Here is a 23,509-nt window from a genome sequence, read left to right on the forward strand (position 1 = left end):
TCTTGGAGGTGGGGAGGGGGAGCCCGGGATTCTGCATTTTAATAAACTTGCCAAGTAAATCCTAAATACACAGTATTATCGTCGCATGTACCAAACTCTAATTTGTCCTACAAGGTTACAAAACATTAAAATTAAAATTCCTTTAAGAAAAATTACTCTTTTGATTTACTCCTAATCCCATTCATGCAAGAATTCCAAAATTTTAAGTTCAGAATCCATTCTGTATGTTCCTTCTTTGGGGACCCTTGTTCTGATATAAAGCTAGAAATTTGCCTGGAAGAATCATTTTAATCCAATATGACTAAAGAACCTTCTCATTTTTGCACTGCCAAAGACTGCAAAACTTTCTTTCTGAAGCCTCCTTTTCATGTTCCAAGTCCCTTCATGTCCTCCGCTCACATTTGGGAGTGCAGGTGCTCACTTGTTTCAGGAATTAAAAAAAAAGTCCAGGTGCAGCAGTATTGTTCCTAACACTTCATGGGTCCTCCTGCTTCTCAAAAAGATGGGCCTTCAGCCACCCAAGAGCCCAGTTAACGTTATAACTTTAGAAACCACTACAGGCTAGCTGCAGCAACACAGCGAGACCCTTTTTTTTTTTTTTTTAAGGGCTAGGAGTGTAGCTCAGAGGTAGAATGCAAGGAGTTTAATCCCCAGTATGAAAGAAAAAAGAAGGAAGAAAGAACGGGAGGAGGGAAAGAGGGAGGTAGGAAAAGCAGCCATTGGAAAGAGCAGATGTCTCAGGCACAGTATGGCTCAGATGCTTCTTCAGGAAAAATGCACAATGTTTTGTCCACTATTACAAACTAACACCCCACACAATGTCTGCACACAGAAGTCATTCAGAAAGTAGCTGATGATTGAGCGGGTGAATGAATGGAATCCATCATTCACACATTGGTTTATACCAAGCCTATGATGGCACCCTCTGGAAGGAGAAGAAAGAAGCTGGGAGGAATCTAGCCTGAGGTCAGGTTAGAGCAGGAGGATCTGAGCTGGTTAGAGGCCAGGCCTGCAAAGAGGATAGCTCGCAATCCAATTTTCATAGCCAGAGAGACAGAACAGCCGTGCCTGGGGACCCACACCTATAATCCTAGTATTTGGGAGGCAGAGACAGGTCAATCATGGACCTGAGATTGACTGATCGTAGGTTCAGGGACAGCCTCAGCAACTTACCAAGGCACTCAGCTAACTAGTAAAACTCTGTTTCAAAAAAGAAAAATATAGGTCTGTGGATGTAGTTCAGAAGTAGAATGCCCCTGGTTTCAATCTCCAGTAACCGCCCAAAAATTAAATAAATAAATAAATAAATAAATAAATAAATAAATAAGACTGAACACAATTTAAAAATTGGCATATGTGCCTTATGGGAAACTATAACCAGGCAGGACGACAGTCACACACCTCTTCAGAAAAGCACCAGCTCCACTTAGGCCCCTGCCACAGATGCAGCCCTGGAGTAGAAATAGCCCATTCAACTGGATCAAGATTCAGGGCCAGCCCTCAGTCTGTGAGGGTCTGCGGCCCGAGGCTGGAAGCCAAGCAGGACTGCAGAGACTGATAGGAGGGAGGTCACTACAGAAAGCTGTGACTCCAGGGACACGGCCTAAGCTCACCCTGAATCAAAAACTGAGTCTCCAGCAGCACAACTAGCGTGGACATCAGCAGCCCAGGTGAGGGTGCACCTTGGCGAGGGCTGATGTGCGGCTCCCAGTGGAGGCTGCCGAGGGTCAGCAGGGACCCCCGCCCAGCACTCTCTGCACAGTCCTGTGCAGGGCAACTTCCCAGGTCCATTTTCTACATCGGCTCAATTCAATTTCCAATTGCTTTAAAGTAACTTGGGAACACACAAACCCGGCCTGGTTTTGTAGTCAGAAAGCTCTCTAGGTAAACAGACAGCTGGCGTGGCTGCCCTGGCCAAAATCTCTTGAATTTCACCAGCCTGGTGGGGAGCAAATCCAGTAGGCTGTGCTGAGTGGTAATGTCGCCTTCCAACATAATAAAAAAAAAGTTAGTGTGCACTCTTCAGAGAAAGTAGAAATCAGAGGTGGATTTTTTCCCCTCTGTTTCTTTTCCAAGGTCAAGAAAACAGTCCATCCATCAAAATAGGTATCTGTCTTTTGGAGAGATGATTCATACCAGTAGCTACAAGCATGCAGGCCTCCCGGTGAAGGAAAGAAGTTCAGGGAGGAGGTTGTGGGGGGGCCAATGAGGCCAAAGATACAACAATAATCAGGACCAGCGGGTATTAAACCGGCTCTGTGGGCAAAGTGTTAGGGACTTAGAGGGCAGCCAGAACTTACCCTCCAGAAGCTGACCGCATAGCTGCCGAGTCAGGACATACACTTGAGAGGTGAATTTATACAGTTGGGGGCACAAAAGGCAAATATCACATAGGCACAGTGAAATTCCTCATCTATTCCAAAAAGACTCTTGAACCTCCACAGAGGCCTTTGAATGAGCAGACTGACACGCAAGGCTCGCTCTGAGGTGTCCTGTGGGTCACTTTCATGTTTTCTAAGAAAGCTGTTCTCCTGTTTCTGCAAAGGGGAATGGGAAACTCGTTTCAGGAGTTCAGAGATTGAACATAGGCAGCTCGTGATATTCTCAGCTCAAAAATTCTACCCTATGAATGTCGTTTCTCCAATAAGACCCTTCCCAAGCCGCTTCTCAATACTAGGAAGCAACCCTTGAAGGAGGAAATGCCTTCCCAAACCACCAGGGCAGGACTTTTCCTCTATGGGCATCTCCACCCAGCAACAGTATTTGCTTTCTGCCCAACCCTCCCATGTCTCCCCCTCTCCTTCCCAGGCTTTACAAAACCTGGGAGAACCAGGGAAGTCTGGGTTGGAGGGGAGATGGGATGGGAGCTGGCTGGAAGAGGGTTTGAGTGGCATTTGAGCCAAGGGAAGCCATCCAAACAAAGTCTGAGCATTATTTTATGCTCCAAGTGTATTAACTATAGCGTGATAGCACTAATTTGGATGCCACCGATTCATAAATTTGGTCATTTGGGAAGGGAATAGGCTCTAGTTTTCTTTTCCATTTTTGGGAGCTGAAGGAATTTAGCACCTAGAGTGACCAATCCACAGCCCTGGGCTACAGATGAATCATTCGAGCTTCATAACAGCCCTTGAAAGTGATGGCCAGGTATATACTTTTTTATTGCTGTAATTATAAGTAATAGGTCCTCTGAAATATGTGGCTTAGCAAAATACAGGGGAAAGACTTAGTTGGAGAAGAAAAATGGAAACAAGTTTGGATTTGGAGTCGATTAGTGTGGCTAAGTCCCTGATCCTGCTACTTCTGGTCTGTGACTTGAGCCTGGGATAATGAACCTAGAATGGTTGGCACAAGTCCTGGTCCACAGCAGATGCCCAGTGTGCATTTTTTGCACTGATGTTGTAATCTTTATAAGACTGGCACAGTAATAGGGTTTCCAAAGATATTCCAACTTTTGTGAAGTTATGGAGGTCTAGTATATAAAACTAAGGAGGTGATAGGAACTCTTTCCTTGGTGCAAATAAAAATCTCCATCTGAGTATTGTGTTCTCTAGAGACAGCCTAGAGAAACTGGATATATGAGAAATAGTCCCAAGCGTGGCATATTATGTAGAATATAAAATTGGAACTCCTTAGGCTGGAGATATATTTAGCATGGAGATAACATTTGAAAGACTGTTCTAAAATAGGTTCCTCTATACCTGTAGGGTCCCAATTCTGTAGATTATTTGTTGTACAGATCCCCAAAGTGGAATAGGCTGAGAGGCAGTTTTTGACTGTTTCATTTGTTTGTTTGTTTGTTTGTTTGTTTTTGCGGTACTGGGAATGGAACCCTGGGGCATTGTACCTCCAAGCTATACCCCCAGCCCTAATTTTTAGTCATTTTTTGAAATAGGGTCTTACTTAGTTGCAAAGGTCCTCACTAAGTAGCTGAGGCTGTCCGCGAACTGCGATCCTCCATTCTTCGCCTCCCGAATACTGGGATTAAAAGCGTGTGCCACCACGCCCGGCTTTCACTTTGTTTTTTTTTGTTGTTTTTTTTTTTTATTATTTTTGTTGCCGGGCGTGGTGGTGCATGCTTGTAATCCCCACGCTTGGGAGACAGAGACAGAAGGATCGCACAGGTTTGAAGCCAGCCGTGCTGGCTTAAGAGACCCTGTTTCCAAATAAAAAATATATATAAAAAATAGGTCTGGGAGTATAGCCCGGAGGTAGATGGGTTTCCAGGAAACCCAGTATCACTAAAAAAAATAAATAAATAATAAAAACAATCTTTTTAGTTGTTGTTTTTGTGGGGGGGTTGGTTTTTTGTTTGTTTGTTTGTTTGTTTGTTTGTGTTTAGGTACTGGGGGGGTGAAACTCAGAATCACATCTAGGCAAGTGCTCTATCATAAAACTATGTCCCCAGCCTTTTTCTTTTACTGTGTGTATGTGTGTGTGTGTGTGTGTGTGTGTGTGTGTGTGTGCGCGCGCGCGCATGGGCGCGCATGTATGTGTTACTGGGAATTAAACCCAGGGGCATTTTACCTCTAAGCTACACCCCCAGCCCAATTTTATTCTTTTTTTTTTTTTATTGAAACAAGGTCTCACAAAGTTGCTGAGGTCCTCACAAGTTGCTGAGGCTGGCTGCAAATCTGCAATCTTCCTGTCTCAGCCTCCCAAGCTCTGGGATTACAAGTGTGCACTAGCACGCCTGGCTCTTTCTATTTGATTTTAAGACAGAGTCTCACTAAATTGCCCAGGCCGGCCTCAAACTTGTGATCCTTCTGCCTCAGCCCCTGAAGTAGCTAGGATTACTAGCTGGGATTATTGTGGCAGGTCTTTCTATTTGGCTGCTTCAGGCAGGAGTGAGCTGCCTATTTCGGTTGTATTTAAGCACAGGCAACAGGACAACTTGGCAAAATTATGTAAATGGATTCCATGCATCAGATAGACAATAGGTAGAAAAACTTACAAACTGCTTCCAAAGCTCAGAGTCTTGATTGCAGACCTAAGAGTATGTCAGTAAAGGAGTAGGGTAAATATTATCAGTCTTCCAGAGTATAATAAATTAATGTGGCTTTTACATCTTGAAATTAAAAATGTAAAAAAAAATTACCTTTGCTGGTGATATTGGAGGCAATTTCTCTGAGTGCAATTTGCATTAGCCAACCTCCACCTAATACAAGTGAGATTGCATTTCAGACCAGAGAATGCATAAAACTCTTCCTGGGTATAATCTATTTTAAAATAACCTCAAAAGATGTCCTTTCATTTGCAAGCAGTTGGTACAGCAGTCACAAATCATTTTCCTCTGTTTATTAACCATTCTCAGTAGAATCATACAAAATTCAAAGTTTGTTATTTTAAACATGTCCTGGTATTTTCTATTATTGTTATTTTAACAAGATAGCCTGTGGTTTTATGTACTGTGGTTAGAAAGGCCAAAAGACCACAGGAATATCAGAACTCAGGATTCAGATCTCAAATACTGTTTGTGAACTGAAATAAAAGACGTTTACCATCCTCTCTATTTTGATAACCCTGGATGCATAAAAATATCTTATAAAATATGTCTTGGAGGATTTGTGCTGATTTGTTTTTCTTGGATATTTGAGCAATTGACTTTTCAATATTTTTATCTCTAAGTATTTTAAAGAATGTTTGCCCTAAGTTTGAAATTTCCTTGTTTTGAGAGTAAATGAGAAAAATAAATGTTTCTCTGAAACTGTGCTTTAGAAAACTGCAATAAGCACATAGTATGATGGAAGAAATAAAAGTTAAGTCCAAATAATCCATGAGCAAAATAAATATAATGAAACAAATTCAATAGTATTTTAAAAAATCATATTGGCAGATTGTGCTTTATAATATCCCACTATAAACCATTTACAACAAAATATATATTGAATAAAATACAGACTTAGAGAAGTTAAAAATAAAAATTGGAGAAATTTATACCAGTGAAATATCAAAAGAAAATTCATATAGCTATGTTAATATTGGATAATGTAAACTTTGTGGCAAAAATATTATTGCTATAAAGAAGACCATTGCGTAATGTTGACAGGAGCAGTTAACCTAGTACATATCATAATTCCAATTTGCACTGAATAATATCCCCTCAGCATCATAAAGCAAAAATTGAGAGAATTTCAAAGAACATTTAATAAATCTACCATCAGGGGAGGAGGTATACGTACAGTTCTCTTGGTAATTAGTAACTCAACCAGCCAGAAGAAGGGAAAGGGACAAGAGGAGACTTGATGGAGACAGTTGAAATAATGCTATTTTCATATATGAAACCATCACTACCAGTCTCAGTAATACACATGGAGAGGGGAGGGAGCTGGGTGGGGTTCAGAGGAAACACACCAAGTGCTGTGTGCATGTATGTTTTCGTCACTCTGAATTTCATTATGATATATAATTACAATTACAAAAAGTGTATTTAGAAGAATTAGTAAAATATAAATGACTTGACTAATGCAATTAAACATAACTAGTAGACACAAAACAGGGTGTAGCATAACATTCTAAATAGGGTTCATTTTTCTTTGTGTGTGTGGTCCTAGGGATGGGACCCATAGGTGCTCTACCTCTGAACCACACCCCCAGCCCTATTTTTTTTTTAATTTTGAAACAGGGCCACACTAAGTTTTTGAGGCTGGCAACTTCTATCCTCCTGTCTCAGCCTTCCAAGTACTAGGATTACAAGCATGCGCCATGATGCTCATCTAAGTTATAATGCATTAATAACAAAAAATCGTGTGACATCAGTTATAAGACAAACTTCTCCCCACACACACATTTTAATATCTCTGAAATGGAGAAGTTTCTGTTAATCAACAATGTGTCATGATTGAATGGGCAATATTGTTCCCTAAGGGCTCGCAAAATAACAAGGCATCCTACAATGGATGAATCCTAAATTCAGTGAAATGGTTTCCATCAATCTACACTATATTAAAAGTAAGATAGTAAAACATGTGCTGAATAAAACTGTTGAGCCATTTATTCTTCACCACCCATTTCTACCTGTCACAGAAAGTGAGAGCTCTAGGCTGTCTCTTTGGGGCAATGGCTTACTATATATAGGAAATCTGCACCCAACAGAGAATACCAGTCCTTTCCCAAGCATACTTTTACAGCCTTATAAAACATAGCCATATATTAGGCCGAAGCCAAGTCTCAATAAATTTGGAAGAACTAGTATTATGCTAAGCATGGTGGCTCAAGCTTGTAATACAGTACTTGGGAGGCTGAAACAGGAGGATCCCAGTTTGTGGCCAGCCTCAGCAACTCAGTGAGTCTCTCCACAACTTAGTGAGTGAGTCCCTGTTTCAAAATAAAATAGGGCTGGGAGTATAGCTCAGAGGTAGAATGCTCCTGAGTTCAATTCCCAGTACCACCAAAAAATAAAAACAATATCACATAGACTGTATCTGGAATGGAAAAAAAAAATAGCCAGCCAAGTTACCAATTCATTTTTAAACTCTCATATGTTTCAAAATTTCAAATACATATCCAAATAATTTGAGAACCAAAATAAAATCATAATATAAATGAGAAAATACTTAATACTTAACGTGTAAAAATATTTAATGTGTCAATTAATATTTAATTGACCAATTACCACAATGCCACGTACTAGAACTTGGAATGCAGCTAAAGCAGTTATTAGAGGGAATTTTGTAGCCTTAAGTATTTATATTAGAAAAGAAGAAAAGTTGTAAGTTATTATCTAAGCATGGAACTCAAGAGATCAGAGAAGAGCAGGAGTAAACATCTCAAAAAGAAAAACAGGACATTAATATAAAGTAAGAATGTAATAAGAAAGAACATTGAGAGATAAGGAAGAAAACTAATAGTTGAGTGTAGAGGAAATGGGGAAAGAGAAATAGACATATATCCAAGGAACTCTGTTATCTCTGGTCAGGCTGGATGGAAAGATGAACAGGACTCACTGTTGTCTCAAGTTAGGGGCAGTCCTAGAGTGAGATGCTTAGCCAAGGGAGCCAACAAAACGCATGCCAACTGAGTTCACCCTCCCCTACTCCCAAGTCTGTTCTTAGGGAAGTCTTTACACAAGGGATGTCATGAGATATGGTACAATTTACGTTTCTCTTCCCCTCATTCTTATCACCAAAAAAATTTGCCAGACTACTATGAAACTCTTGATTGGTGAGACTGTCCCTAGAACAGTCTCTGATCATGTTGTTATTTTAAGTGTATTGTTCTACTCTTTCTGGTCTCTCACTGCTTGTTATTATATATGTGCTTTTCCATTCTAAATACCCCCTTTCTGATTGGCCAATTAAAGCTTCTAGTTGTCCTAATAGCAGATAACTAAACTCACATAAATTGTATGTAAAATAAGAATTCGTAGGTCTCCGAACAAAAACTTAAAGGAAGCCTATATTCCCTGGGGCACAGGCTCTACCAAAAAACCAGTGTGCCCATCCATGTCCACTCCTGGTTTGTGGGGGCATCACAGATGGTTGAGTATTTATGCAGTTGAGAGAGAGGCTGGATGGCAAAAAGTGCTCAACTTCAAGAGCATCCAAAAGTGGGCAGGAGGATGGGGGTGGAGGAGGGAAGAAAGTGAAGGGAGAGTAGAGATTAACAGTTTGGAAAACAGAACCCCAAACAGAGAAAACCTGAGACGATCTCCTTTCTACCAACACTGAAATAATTGACAGCATTTAAACAGTTCAAAATTGGAAAAATTAGTAGGCTAGACTATCCCAGAATGGGAGGAGACCCAGCCCGACCCAGACCATATTGTCCCAGTTGGCAACTTATGGTCACATTGCACTAACTCACAAACTGCCCCCAGGGTCCTAACCGTGAATCTTCTCATCAGGATTTTATTTGGGACTGAAGCAATTTATTTGTATAAATACAATTCTGCTCCCAAAAATCAGAACTCTGGTCCCTGTAGAGTGATAAAGTCCCATGAAGGGATATAAACACCTTTCCCTTTGCAAAATATCCATCTTCTCATCTATCCATTAGGGCACCAAGGAAATTCAGAAGTTAGCAATTTAATTTATTTCTTTCCAAAATAAGAGTCAGTGCCACAAGCAATACATAACTAGCATTCCTTTGCTGTCACCATGGCTGCTAGAACAGATGTGTGTTAATTCAGTGCCCAACGCAGTGGGTTTAATGTTTTGTTTCTTTTTTAAAAAAAAAATTTATAGCACTTGAATAAGTGACAACCAAAATATTCCTCATATTCTTTTCCACACAACCCAGCATCAGGAAAACTGCTTTCTGTACAGGCTGAGGAAGTATAAAAAGTACAGTGATGGCAAGTTTATTTTACCTGCATCGCCCAAAATCATGAACTTAGAAAAGAGATCTGTGAAGTGCAAGGTTCTGGAGATTGTATAGAAAATGTACAAACTCTACCAAAAGAATGAGCTACAAAGCACTGCTCGTGATAGTTGCAATGGACCACTACCTACTGGCCTTAAAATGTGTGAATGCACTAGTCCCAGTAGGTAAAAATGTGTGGAGACGAGTCTGCATTTCCTACTTCCTTGCTCTGTAGAAAACTGTGTCTGTTCCTACCTCTGTGCCTTCGTGCACACTTCCTTTTCTTTCTGGAAGCCCTCTTCTCTTTCCGCCCACTCAATTTCACCATGGCAGTAAGAACTGCCAAGTGCTGCCTGGACCTGCCCCAGTGCATCACTGAACCTCCCTCTGCTCCAAGCTGGGGCCCTGTGGACTGTCACATTTTTTCGAGCTGAACCACATCTCACCTGTGCTGCTCTCTGAGCAAGCCCAGTCCACCCATCCTGACTTCCCGTGATTACTTACCACTTTCGGGACTGAAAGCTGACTTTGTTCATCTTTCTGGGTCTCCTACTGCTGAGCATGTGGTAGAAATATAATAGAAAATTATTTGTTGGTTTCCTAATAGTGTATTATGCATTCTCAAGACAATTACTTTAAGGAAGTGATCACAGCCACCCCTGGTGAGCATCTGTCTTGATGAGACACCACCAAAAACCATCCTTTAGAGTTCACAATCTGCAGCCACTGCCAATAGTATATAATAGATGGAGTTTACTTACCAATATAGGTAACAGCGATGCCAACATCTTAACGATGAACAGTAAGATCATTTGAGCTTATACATTAAGTAAACAGCTACATTAAAAGTAGACAAATTACCATAATGAATGGGAAAACATGAAAACAATAACTTGGCCTTCTCTCTCCCAGTGTCATAATATTTGAACATTACTAAATAACCCCCTCTGTAATTTCGCTTCAATAACCCACTCATAAGAATGAAGGCAACATCTTAACTGCATTATTCTCCAAATCTGGTTTTGATTAGCCAACTCTATGCATTTTATAGAAAGAAAGAAGAGTGCTAAATGAATCCAAGATTTTCTCTTTCTTACCCTCAACATTGTAAGTGACATGGAGTGTCATAACTAGGTCAGGATAAAAAGGGTGCCAAGATGATGCTGGAAACCCTGGATGTAAGAGCACTCGTCTGCCAGGCATGGTGGCACATGCTTGGAATCCCAGTACTTGGGAGGCGGAGACAGGAGGATCACAGGTTCGCGGCCAGCCTCAGTAACGTAGTGAGGCCCTCTGCAACTTAGTGAGATTGTGTTTTAAAATAAAATAGGGCTGGGGGCAGCCGGGCGTGGTGGCGCACGCTTGTAATCCCCGCGCTTGGGAGGCAGATTCACGCTGGTTTGGAGCCAGCCTCGCTGGCTTAAGAGACTCTGTTTCCACATAAAAATGTTAAAAAATAGGTCTGGGAGTATAGCCCGTGGGAGTGTATCCCAGAGGTAGAAGGGCTTCCAGGAACCCCAGTACCACCAAAAATAAATAAATAAATAAAATAGGGCTGGGGGTGTATCTTAGAGGTAGAATGTCCCTGGGTTCAATCCCCGGTACCACACACACACACACACACACACACAGCATTCTTCCATGACAAGGACCTCAAAGCTTTAATCTGTTGGCATCTGTCTTCCCCTTAACTTCATACTAAAGATGGCTTGCTAAGTCCTTCTGGTACTACTCCTAGAGGGTAATAAGATTATAGTGAGTAATAAGATTAAATTTAATTATAAGTAATAAAATTTATAGCAAACTAGAATTTACACATCCACATGATTCCTCCTCCTTCCAAATCTTTACCTTAGAGATCCATATGTTTTCTCCAATAACACTGTTGTCTCTATCCCTATTTTCTGCACGCCTGCTTTGGAGTTGCTAGTATTTCAAGGCATAGTATTTGAATATCCTCAGTAGTGACAGGAGTACTTCATCATCGTTAGATTTAAAGATCCCCATAAGATGCAGAAACCAAGATAGGCTATACAGCTGAGAGCCTTCTTGGTGAAAATCATGAGTACAATGTTACAAATATTTTCTTTTTTGTGGCCTGTAAATTGGCTTTAGAAACACTTCCAAAGGGGAGTGGGGTTGGAGAGGTGTGTTTAAATTGCTTTGAGCAGTGGCTGCCTCACTAGAGGGAGTCTCCAACCTCCAACCTCACTAGTTTGGAGGGACTCTGATTTATCTGTTATGTTCACTACACGAACAGCCTCATTACTTTATAGTCATGCCTTTTAGAAAGAGTTCCACAAAGGATGAGGAAATTCATACCTAATTGTTTTTCTATACTGTCCACTTGCTGGGTGGAGGAATATCTTCAATGTCTATCAGTTTTATTACCACTTCTTTGCCTGCCATAATGTCGAATTACATTACTTTCATTAATGCTTGATCAACTTTGATGAACAGTGCAAAATCCACTGGAAACTTCCTTGACACAGGATGGTTGATCTCAGGGACCAGGGGTTCTCAAATATAATAGCCCCCAGTAATACCACCGCTCCAGTCACGGTTAGCATGGGAATGCTTGCAGGAGTCAAATTAATTTAACTGGGCCAAGCCTGGGCACTTTACCAGAGCTTGGCTGGGGTATAGAAGCAAGGAGAATGGGAAAGAGAGTCCCATATATAGAATGATGGCCACATGCAGAGAGGGATGTTTATGTACCTTGTGTGATAATCACAGACTAAATCCTAGGAAGTAGGGATTATTTTTCAATTTTACATATATAGAGAAAAGGATGGTGAAGAGAGGCTAGGCAACTTATCCAAAACCCACATGTCTATAAGTGGAAGTATTAAGATTCAGATCCAGGCCGTGCGTGGTGGCGCATGCTTGTAATCCCAGCGCTTGCGAGGCGGAGACAGGAGGATCGCACAGGTTCGAAGCCAGCCGCACTGGTTTAAGAGACCCTGTTTCCAAATAAAATATATATATATATATATATATATATATATATATATATATATATATATATAGGTCTGGGAGTGTAGCCCAGAGGTAGGAGGGCTTCCAGAAAATAAACCCCAATGCAAAAAAAAAAAAAAAAAAAAAACGATTCAGATCACGTTTTTCTGGTTCTGAAGCCCAAAACTTTGCGCACTGAAGTTAGCACAGCTATTTCTAGTGATGGGGCTGTGGAGCGGCGACCGCCTCTGGAGACACTGGCTCCAGTGCCTTTTTTGCCTCCTGCTAGGTATAGTAGGTGTTAGCCTGCTAAGTTCTGATTTCCCTCAATCTAATATTTGAATGGTTACTTATTAAGTCATTCTGTGTTTGAATCACTTTACTATGTCAAAATAGAACAAGGATGAATAGAACAGACACATATGTCCTCCAGGGGCTTAGTTAATGGAAGAGACAAGTACCCAATGGTTGAATTTTTATAAAATACAGCAGATGGCAAGGTAGAAATATAATCAGGATAAAATGAGGGCATAGACAGACTCAGAGTTCCACCGTGACATTTACAAGTGGTGTGTGTTCCCCACTCAGCTGCGAGGTCTCTGGTTGTATAAACTGTGTGTGTGCCAATGCCATTGCTCTCCAGTGTTTAGAGAGAGAGCACAACACATAGTAGGCGTTCGATAAATGCTAGGTATGAAGAAATCAGTTGGCGCCTGAGCCAAGACTTGAAAGCTAATGGCAATTATCCAAGCAACAACAGTTAGAAAGGGTGTTTCAGGAAGGAGGAGGAGGAGGAGAAGAGGAGGAGGGAGAGGGGGAGGAGGAGGAAGGAGAAGGAGGAGGAAGAAGAGGAGGAGGAGGAGGAAAAGGGGAAGGAGAAGGAAGAGGAGAAGGAAGGAGAGGAGGAAGAAGGGGAAGGAGGAGGAGGAGGAAGAAGAGGAAGAGGAGGAGAAGAAGGAGGAAGAGGAGGAGGAGGGTATGAAGTGTACACAGGAAACCAGATGCCATTTAGTCATGTCAAAGCACCGTGTAAAGAAGAAGATGATGAGAAAGGGGGTTAGAGAAATAGAGAGGCCTTGTGAGTGCTAAGGGCCTCAAGCCTCCTACCTATTTAGGACCTTCAATGGATTCTAGGAATTTGTTAGAACTTCTGGAATTGTAATTTTAAATAGTGTGACCTTCTGTATAAATGTGATTGTATACTTTTGTGAAGAAAAAGATGTATTAGGTTCGGGGAAGAAAGTTGGACCGAAGGAGGGGCCACACAGAGGGCGGAGGAGGAAGAGGCTCAAGCCGGGCGGCGGCGGCTTTAGGTTCGGCGACGGCAGGGCTTTCTCTGGGGCGGACGATGGACAGCCAGGGCAAGAAATTGGTGGTGTGCGACAATGGCACTGGGTTTGTGAAGTGTGGATATGCAGGCTCTAACTCCCCAGAACACATCTTTCCAGCTTTAGTTGGAAGACCTATTATTAGATCAACCCCCAAAGTGGAGAATCATTGAAATCAAAGATCTCATGGTCGGTGATGAGGCGAGTGAATTACGCTCAATGTTAGAAGTTAACTACCCTATGGAAAATGGTATTGTACGAAATTGGGATGACATGAAACACTTGTGGGACTATATATTTGGACCAGAGAAGCTGAACATAGATACCAGAAATTGTAAACTCTTACTAACAGAACCGCCTATGAACCCAACCAAAAACAGAGAGAAGATTGTAGAGGTAATGTTTTAAACTTACCAGTTTTCCGGTGTGTATGTAGCCATCCAGGCAGTTCTGACTTTGTATGCTCAAGGTTTGTTGATGGGTGTCGTCGTGGGTTCGGGATAGTGTAACTCACATTTGCCCAGTTTATGAGGGCTTTTCTCTCCCTCATCTTACCAGGAGACTGGATATTGCTGGGCGGGATATTACCAGATATCAAGCTGCTTCTGTTGCGAAGATATGCCTTCAACCATTCTGCTGATTTTGAAACTGTTCGCATGATTAAAGAAAAATTGTGTTATGTGGGATACAATATTGAGCAAGAACAGAAACCGGCCTTAGAAACCACAGTATTAGTCGAATCTTACACACTCCCAGATGGACACATTATTAAAGTTGGGAGAGAGAGATTCGAAGCACCCGAAGCTCTGTTTCAGCCTCACTTGATCAATGTCGAGGGAGCTGGTGTTGCTGAATTGCTTTTTAACACAATCCAGGCGGCCGACATTGATAACAGGTCTGAATTCTATAAGCACATTGTGCTTTCTGGAGGGTCTACCATGTATCCTGGCCTGCGATCTCAGTTGGAAAGAGAACTCAAGCAGCTTAGAGTGAGTTTTAAAGGGAGATGTGGAAAAGCTTCCTAAATTTAAGATCCGGCCGGGCGTGGTGGCGCACACTGTAATCCCCGCGCTTGGGAGGCAGAGACAGGAGGATCGCGCAGGTTCAAAGCCAGCCGTACTGGCTTACGAGACCCTGTTTCCAAATTTAAAAAATATCAAAAAATAGGTCTGGGAGTGTAGCCCGGTGGTAGAAGGGCTTCCAGGAACCCCAGTACCACTAAAAAATAAAAAAATAAAAAATAAAATAAATAAATTTACGATCTGAATTGAAGACCCGCCCCGCAGGAAGCACATGGTGTTCCTGGGTGGCGCGGTTCTGGCAGACATCATGAAAAACAAAGACTACTTTTGGATGACGAGACAAGAGTACCAAGAAAAGGGTGTCCGAGTGCTGGAAAAACTTGGTGTGACCGTTCGATAGAGCGCAAGGCTCCTTCCCAACACACCCCTAATGTTTTGTTTTGTTTTGTTTTCTTTATTGCCAACCTTTGAACTCATTCAACTTCAGGACGTGGAAGAGGCATTCTGCCCTTTGAGTGAAAAGGTTGTTTTATGCTGGTATCTTGGGGAAGCTTTGTTCAATTTTTGTTAATGTGGGTACATCTGGCTGTTTAATCAACCACTTCCCTACAAACAACCAGAGGGCTAAGGGTCCTGTTGCTGCTTTTCTTCTTCTAAATAGCCCACTCCTGTGGGCTTCCTATTTTCACTTTACTGCTCTTAATATGTCTAGTCTTAGTCTTTAGCACTGTAGGTGGTCCGCCTTTATTAGCATAAGAAAACCGATAACAGAGCTTTTACTTATTCCTGGGGTGGAGGGGGTGAGAAATTGTATAGCACTAAATACAAAATTCAGATTCTGGGTGAAATGTTTTCCTTTATTTTAAAACATTCTTTACTAACAATGGATTTGAAAGAAAAGTGGCTTAAGGTTTCAGATGAGTGAAATCAGAAAAAAGTATCTTCAGAATATCTTTGTGAGAAAACTTAAAAATTAGTTTGTGAAATAAACAGCAAAAGAAGGTTAGTTTAAATTACGAAACTTCTATTAATATAAAGGGTTTTTTTTTTTTTACCTCAATTTGAACAAATAGAAGTTTGTGTGCATGCTGGACATGCTTCAGTACACAGGAATAGCCCACAAATAATGGCTACTTGATTTGGGGATGTGGCTCTTGGGTCACTTTAGAATTCCAAGGTGTTCCGAAAATCATGGTTCTGTAAACACCTGGCCTTTTGAGTCCTGGGCTTTTGTTAGACCTGTTCTGTGTGTAGGACCAGCGCCTGCTGACTGCTAAGCTCAGATAAATAGGTCGACTCTTGGCCTTGGTCATGATTTCAGAATATGAGGGTAGAAAGCAAAGAACGGATGGACTCCTGAGTAAAACCGTGGAAGAGCATTCATCGTTTGTCCCTTCCATGTGGAATTTGTTTTTATTTCATAATTCTTCTAGCAAACATGATAGTTAAAATGGTGTGTATTTATATATATATAATAACTTAGAAATTCCATTTTATAATTTTCCTGTTCTAAGGTGAATTTAATTATCTGGGAGTTGGGAGGTATTGTTTAACTGGAGTTGTCAGGTATGAATCCCTCAGAAATTAAAAAGAATATATTTTAAAAGAGATCTGAGTTTTAGCTCTTGTGAAACCCATTGTCACTTAAATTTTCAATGATGGTTAAAATTCTTTTTTTAAATTAGAATTGCCAATACCTTGAAGGGTTCCTTAGAAAACATGGTATTGGATGTAAACTTTTGCATGGTTCTGAGCACTGTTAATATCTGGAAAAAGTGTTTTGGAAGATCAGTGGAAAGCTAAACATTCAAAATTTAACATAAATATGCTTTTGATTCAGAAAATAAAATCAGATTTTTAAAAAAAGATGCATTATTTTCAGCAAATTCTCAAATGTTAAGAATGTCTATAGCCGGGCGTGGTGGCGCACGCTTGTAATCCCCGCGCTTGGGAGGCAGAGACAGGAGGATCGCGCAGGTTCGAAGCCAGCCGCACGTGCTGGCTTAGGAGACCCTGTTTCCAAAAATGAAAATGTAAAAAATAGGTCTGGGAGTGTAGCCCGGAGGTAGAAGGGCTTCCAGGAACCCCAGTACCACAAAAAAAAAAAAAAAAAAAAAAAAAAAAGAATGTCTATAGGCAATGAAGAGTTAGCCATTAGAGTTCATGGGTGATCAAAGCTATCAAGATGACATTTCAGATGAATGGCTCTAACTGCAGTGGAGAGGAGGGACTTCCTGGAAGTAAGACTTGATAGAGGCACCAGCAAAGAGATCATGCAACTGTGCAGGAAAGGAATACTGAGATCTAAGCCTGGGCCATCGTTCTGGAGATGAAGACAGAGAAAGAATCATTCCTTTCCTTTACAAGGAGCAGGGCATACTGGTGGAGGTTATGGCATCGGGTAAGGAAGAGAGGAAGAAAAAGAAATGTCAGATGAACTTTCAAGTTTTCGGCTGGGGTTTACAATCAATACCATTAAATAAAAGGATGCTGCTGGGCGTGGTGGCGCACGCTTGTAATCCCTGCGCTTGGGAGGCAGAGACAGGAGGATTGCGCAGGTTCGAAGCCAGCCACACGCGCGCTGGCTTAAGAGACCCTGTTTCCAAGTAAAAATAGGTCTGGGAGTGTAGCCCGGAGGTAGAAGGGCTTCCAGGAACCCCAGTACCACCAAAAAATAAAAAAAAAAAACATTTAAAAAGGATGCAAACAAGCAGGTGTAGAGGGGAACACTTGGGCTCAGCTGGAAATACTGAGTTTGAGATGCCAGTGGACCCCAGAATGGGGAAAGATCTAGGCTGAGGATAAAGATTTAAGTCATCACTATCTAGAGAAGAGTTAAAACTAGGAGAGGCAATGAGACAGCCTATGAAGAGTGACAGGAAGGAAAATGACATGGACCAAGAATGAACCCATGTCACACAACATTTTAAATGAACTTAAAGCCACTGAATGAAGATATTAAAATGGTTAAATTAACATACATATATATATATATATATATATATATATATATATATATATATGACAGTTCCATAGGGCATGCCAACATGTAAGGAGTCAAGTCAAGTACGTGGAGAAGCCCTGTGCATGGTGAAAAGGAATAATCAGAGATAAGGGGGAGGCCAGCAGAGTCCAATCACATGTACCAGGAGAATATATTTTCAATAAAACTCAGGGTGGCGTGGGTGAGTAAGTTAGATAATCACTACAGCAGCTTCCAGAAATAACAGTCAGAATATATAAGCTCTGAGAAAGAGAGAAGTTTGGTCTCCAGGCTTGCCCATCTAGAACTTCCCAGCAGCCATAAGATGACTTAAGTTTCATCCTTCAAAATAAACCTGCCCAGACTCTGCCAGTTTTGTCTGGGCAGGAAACAGAGCTCAGAGCAGCTGCATCAGATCGTTCCAAATTCCACTTTGCGCGCTGGAATGTGACGGAGTAGGTACGATGGTCTATTGCCTCCCTCTGCTCAACCCCAAGCACCTTTAACTCTGCTCTCAGGGTCTGAGTTGGAGCAGGGTGAAGCTGGCAGGTTCGTGGTCTCTGATCTGCATGTCCCTCTCACCAGGACTGATTGACTCTGGTGTCCAGGATGAACAGGGTACCATGAAATAACAAGTAGACAGATGAGAGCTGCCCCAGATGAAGGTCTGTTTCTCTCAAGGGCTCCTAACAGTGCTACAAGGACAACCTACTTCATAGCAGAGAAAGGGAGAGAGGGTGGCGGGCAGAAGGAAGAGGGGGCAGAGGGACGTGGGCGCCTTCCGTCGTGAGCCATGTCCCCGGATGCCCCGTGGAAGGGAGAATCCAAGGCTGCAGCCCTGTCAGCTTTCGAGAAGCACTTGTGGATGGATCATCAGCTATTTTGCTGTCATATTTTTGGCGCAGACCAGCTACTATCCCTTCAATGTGGCAGAATGAACCTTACTAGTTCATTCTCTCATGTTAAATGTTTATAAGACAGTCCAACTGGATGAAACTATCCAAGTAGCCTCAGTAATTCAGTGGGACTTGCTGAGGATTGGCCCCACCTCGCCTAGACCACAGAACTATGGCAAACCCACCACCCCAGCGGGGGCTCTGGTAGCCCCTTTGCTAACAGATTGAGCACACTGCTGCTGTCAAAACGTAATCGATATGAGTACCATTACTCATCCCAGTGTTGGTTAAAATACTACATCTTGAGGGCTCTTTCCTGCCTCGATTGAATAAACTGAAACACGGAGCCAAAACCTGATATATGAAAACCTCAGTGTTGCCTTTATGATTATAAACTGAGGACCGGGGCAGCGAATGGGCTAGAAACTGCAGCCCAGAATTAAAGAGATTTACCAGCTCATCACAGGCCTGGGGCCCAGCCAGGGAAAACGTGCAGCCAGGGGCCAAGTTCCAGGGAGCTGATTAACTTTAGGAACTCTGGCCTGAATTGGCCCCTTCTTGATCTTTCTAAGGCCCTGGGAGGAGCTCTTATAATTTTTGCATTTAGTGGTTTCTTTCTTAAAGAGGGCCCTCAAAATTTTGTAAACTTCAGGCCTCACAAACCTGCTTGCACAGGGTAGCTGAGGACAGTCCATCCTGTGGATAGTAGTTCCAGAGAGAGAGAGAAGAAGAAGGAAAAAAAACCCAAATACAAGCATGCTCAGTTTGCTCTGTAGAGAGGAAGACAGGCCTGGAGTCAGGCACACTTAGAGCCCTAACACGAAAAGAAACATCCCAGAGTAGGGAAGAAACGTTCCTTCCTTGACTGACGGTTTTCCAAGCCCAGTGGGAAGACATTTTATTGTCTACACCCCATGCTGTGGGCAGTAGGCAGCATCCCAGTACGAGCCCAACTTTGAGACTTTTACAAAGTTTCTTTATGTCCCAGTCTCTCCTAATTCCTCTCCATTTTATCCTCCTCCCTTTACTATGGCAACCCCCAAAACAAAACAGAACAGAACAGCAGTGTCTGAGTTTCTATCGTCCAGAGCCTGGCTCTCTGCTATCATGTTGCAAATAAGCCCGGACACGTTTCCTCACCCCAACCCGTGCCACGCGTCAGAAATCCAGAATCCCTAGATTCCACCCACGAAGTAAGAGAAGTTTTCATTATTCAAGCTTCCAAATCTATACCTTTGAGAACAATGCCCTCCTTGTCTTTAATGAGATGTCCTTATTTCATGAGCTGGGCACAGAAGCAAGCCAGACTGCCAGGACCTGGTCATTCAAGCCAGGCAGCCTTCAGGGAATGTCATCCCTAATAGCAAAGGCCCTGAGAAAGGAGCAGGGCTGAGCACATTCTGCCCTCCCGGTTAATATTCCCTGTCTGCATCCTTAACAGCAAGTCTGTGTATAAGCATCTTATACTTCCGCCTTCTGCCTTTTAAGAAGACTTAAAAGTACTCAATAGAGAGAGCGGATTCTCTGGGCTTCCTTCAGCTCTTCTCCCTGCCCTGAGAGCCCCCACCCCACCTCCTGTAAATCTTTTTTTTTTTTTTAAGAAATAAAGGGCTAAGTTGATTTTTTTAAGCATCATTTCTGTTTTATAAACCGGGTAACAATTTAACTTGCATCGATATTTCGGATGTTGGGGAAATACCGATCACAGGACTGGGGCTCAGGCTGTGGATCTGCTATTCTTTTCTCCGTTGGGTCCTCTGTCAGTGGTTTGTGGTGAACTGCACGCACAGGGGCTGCCCATCAAGGGCAGGTGTCAGATGCTGAGGGTTGTATCATGAAATCAGGACCTGCAGGTCCCCTCTTGTGGGCCCCTCCTACCTCACGAGGCCTCTCAGACAGAGCCTGGGGTATGGGGTTGCTGCCAGGCTGGGAGGCTGACTCCTGCTAAACTTGTAAGTCCAGGAGCACCAGTCTTCAGAAGCCACCATGCCCCTTGCAGGGAGCCATTGAGACGGGTTTGGGCAGGCACGATTCCATAAGAGGAACTGCTAACCCAACTGTCCCCGCTCAGCCAGGCTGGGGGTGTCTGTGTGGGCCCAGGAACATCCCTTTCCTTAATATCCTTTGCCCTGGTAAAGGTGGAAAGCAGAGGCGAAGCCCACACATTGGTCATGGTTGAGCCCATGACCCTAAAAGCTTTCAGGGACAGGTGGTGGCTAGCGCGGGATGTGCCAATGATGAGCCAGAGATGCAAGAGGGAAGGTCAGAGGTCAAAGCCCAGGTCACCAAGACAGTCTGTCCTGGAGGAAGATACTAGAGTGCAGAGCCAGGTGCTGTGAGCGCCAGGCATCACTGTGCGGGCTCTGGAAATTTCACATGCTTTCTGGCCACCAGCAAAGCCCGCACCTCAGCATGTGCGGAAGGGGTTGGAAGTTAGAGGGTCTTCAACTTGGGACTTGGTAATGGTGCAAAAGGACTGGTTTAGAACAACTGATCTGAGCCAGACGTGGTGGCACACGCTTGTAATCCCAGCATTTGGGAGGCTGAGACCAGAGAATCGCAGTTCGCGGACAGCCTCAGCTACTTAGGCCCTTTGCAACTCAGTGAGACCCTGTTTCAAAATAAAGAACAAAAAAATAGGGCTGGGGGTGTAGCTCGAAGGTAGAATGCCCCTGGGTTCCATCCTGAGTACCAGAAAAAAAAATTGGGGGCACATGTCCATAAGTGGTATGTGGGATGACTTGGGTAAGTTATGTTGTCTTCACTGAGTCTGGTTTCCCTACCTGCAAAAGGTAGTAATACTTCCTCCTAGGAGTCTTTTTTAACAAAGATACACAGATAGATATTTTTATCTATAAGATAGGAAGAATAAAATCATTAGATTCATCAGGTTAATGAAAATTAAATGAGCCGGCATATGGAAAGCATGTTAGTACACAGAAAGAAGAGTCCCTGCACATAGCAAGTGCTCAATAAATATTAATGTGTGTGTGTGTGTGTGTGTGTGTGTGTGTGTGTGTGTGTGTGTGTGTGTGTTACTGGGGTTCCTGGAAAACCTTCTACCTCCAGGCTACATTCCCAGACCTATTTCTTTTTTTTTTTTTTTTTTTTTTTTTTTTGGTGGTACTGGGGTTTCTGGAAACCTTCTACCTTCGGGCTACACTCCCAGACCTATTTTTTATACTTTTTTAAAATTGGAAACAGGGTCTCTTATGCCAGCCCAGCTGGCTTCGAACCTGCACAATCCTCCTGTCTCCACCTCCCAAGCGCGGGGATTACAAGCATGCACCACCACGCCCAGCTAATAAATACTAATTATACTAAGAACAATTATTATCACTATCATCTCACCAGAATACAAGCTCTTGAAGAACAGAGAGCATCTATTTTATTCACTGTCCAGCACATAAAAGGAGCTGGGTATACAGCTGCTGAATCACATAGATTCCCCTGCCCCTGTGTTATAGTGAATGGTTTAAACATCCCCCTCAGCAGATCCTGAGCACTTTGGATCTGTCTAATCAATCCTGAATCCCTGGGGTCTGCTCCATGCCGAATGAATAAATTAATGGTCCTCTAAGGTTGTATGCACATGTTTTCTTATAAAAGATTAACTTCAGGTCTAACATTACTGAAAATAAAGTTCATGCTCTCTGTTTGATGGTGACATTTCTGAACTTGGAATATAATGGTTTCTGAAAGATCTCAGAAACCAGGCGGTATGGGGAGGTCTTTATCCCGGGCTGTCTCTAGAGCAAGAGAAATTTCTGTCCCCAGGTGTTTCACACCCCAGGGCCTCCTTCCCTGCACCCGCCCCTTCCTGAGCCCACGCTGCTTCCTCCTCCTCCTACCAAGGCCAGGCAGAACTGTGGCTCCTAAGGGGCAGACCAAACGTGGCTAGAGAAAAGCCAGCCATCACTTCATCAAAATCCAGGAAATCTTTTCCCAGCGTGGAATCCTCCTCCCTCCCAGTGGGCAGTTCCTACACCCTCGACATTTCTCAGGACATCTTCCTCTACGAGGACATAAAAACACCTCTGCACGATTAAGCAGCCCTTCTGCTTCAGTTTGTCTTTCTGGAGTTAAAAATAAGATCCGGGAGAGAGGAAATTGTGTATCATGTGGATAAATGTAGTGTGTACTAGAAGGATGCTATGTTATGAGCCTCACAGTGACCAAAGCCACCCCCTTTGCAGGCAGGGAAACAGACTCGGGAAGATCCGGAACTCACCCCAGCCCTTCCACATCCCACTTATGGGCGTGTTGACGTTTGTATTCCGGGGGCAGATGGACCAATGGTCTGAGATGCTCACCTTGTTCTTGTGGGGAAGTAGAGGGAGATGACGTTAGAGCTTAGTGTTTGATAAGACAGCTCCATGGGATTACCCGGCTGTTTTCCCTTCCGGCTTCCTGCTGGTTTTATCCTCTCATCCAAGATGTGGTTTATTATCTGCATTTTATGATAGACACTAGAGATTGAGATCCAGAAGGTCCTTCTTTACTAATAGTGAGTTTGGAAAACGCATGTGCTTTCTTACCGTCACCACTGAGAGCTCCAAAATCACGCTGTGGGTCCAAGCATCGCCTCTAACCGCTGTGCCCGCCGTCGGGCTCCTGTGTGCTCTCACCACCCTCTGCGATGGGCGGCCCAGCCTTGCACCTGAGTTAGTGAGGTGCAGGCTGCCTCCAGGCAATCCGGCCTTCCATACCTTGGCTTCTTGCTTGTGACTGGGGGTGTTTAAATTCTCTGGCCTTGCCGGGCATGGTGGTGGCACACACTTGTAATCCCCGTGCTTGGGAGGCAGAGACAGGAGGATCACTCAGGTTTGAAGCCAGCCTCTCTGGCTTAAGAGACCCTGTTTCCAAATAAAAATATAAAAATAGGTCTGGGAGTGTAGCCCAGAGGTAGAAGGGTTTCCAGGAACCCCAGTACCACCAAAAAATAAAAATTAAAAATAAATAAATTCCCTGGCCTTTCGGTCAAAGGCATTCCAGGGAGTTTCAGGGAGGAGGAGCTGC

At 43.0% G+C, this 23,509-nt stretch overlaps 1 protein-coding gene and 1 pseudogene across 3 annotated transcripts in view; both read left to right on the forward strand.

The window, feature by feature from the left end:
- ANTXR1 (ANTXR cell adhesion molecule 1) overlaps positions 1-23,509 on the forward strand; it is a gene marked incomplete at both ends in the record, with an annotated part of 238,604 nt that overhangs the window by 122,091 nt on the left and 93,004 nt on the right. The window contains one exon of one of the 2 annotated variants that reach the window (XM_080711617.1): positions 5,388-5,480. The exons of the other annotated variant lie outside the window; for it this stretch is intronic. Coding sequence (XP_080567743.1) covers positions 5,388-5,480 — 93 coding nt within the window. Of the gene's footprint in view, positions 1-5,387; positions 5,481-23,509 lie in introns of those variants that run through there. 2 annotated transcript variants of the gene reach the window in all.
- Positions 13,610-15,011, forward strand: LOC308274154 (actin-related protein 2-like; annotated as a pseudogene). Its single transcript has 2 exons — positions 13,610-14,627; positions 14,856-15,011. The product of its transcript is annotated as an actin-related protein 2-like (transcript).

Source organism: Muscardinus avellanarius, assembly GCF_963383645.1.
Source record: "Muscardinus avellanarius genome assembly, chromosome: 15".
NCBI lineage: Eukaryota > Metazoa > Chordata > Mammalia > Rodentia > Gliridae > Muscardinus > Muscardinus avellanarius.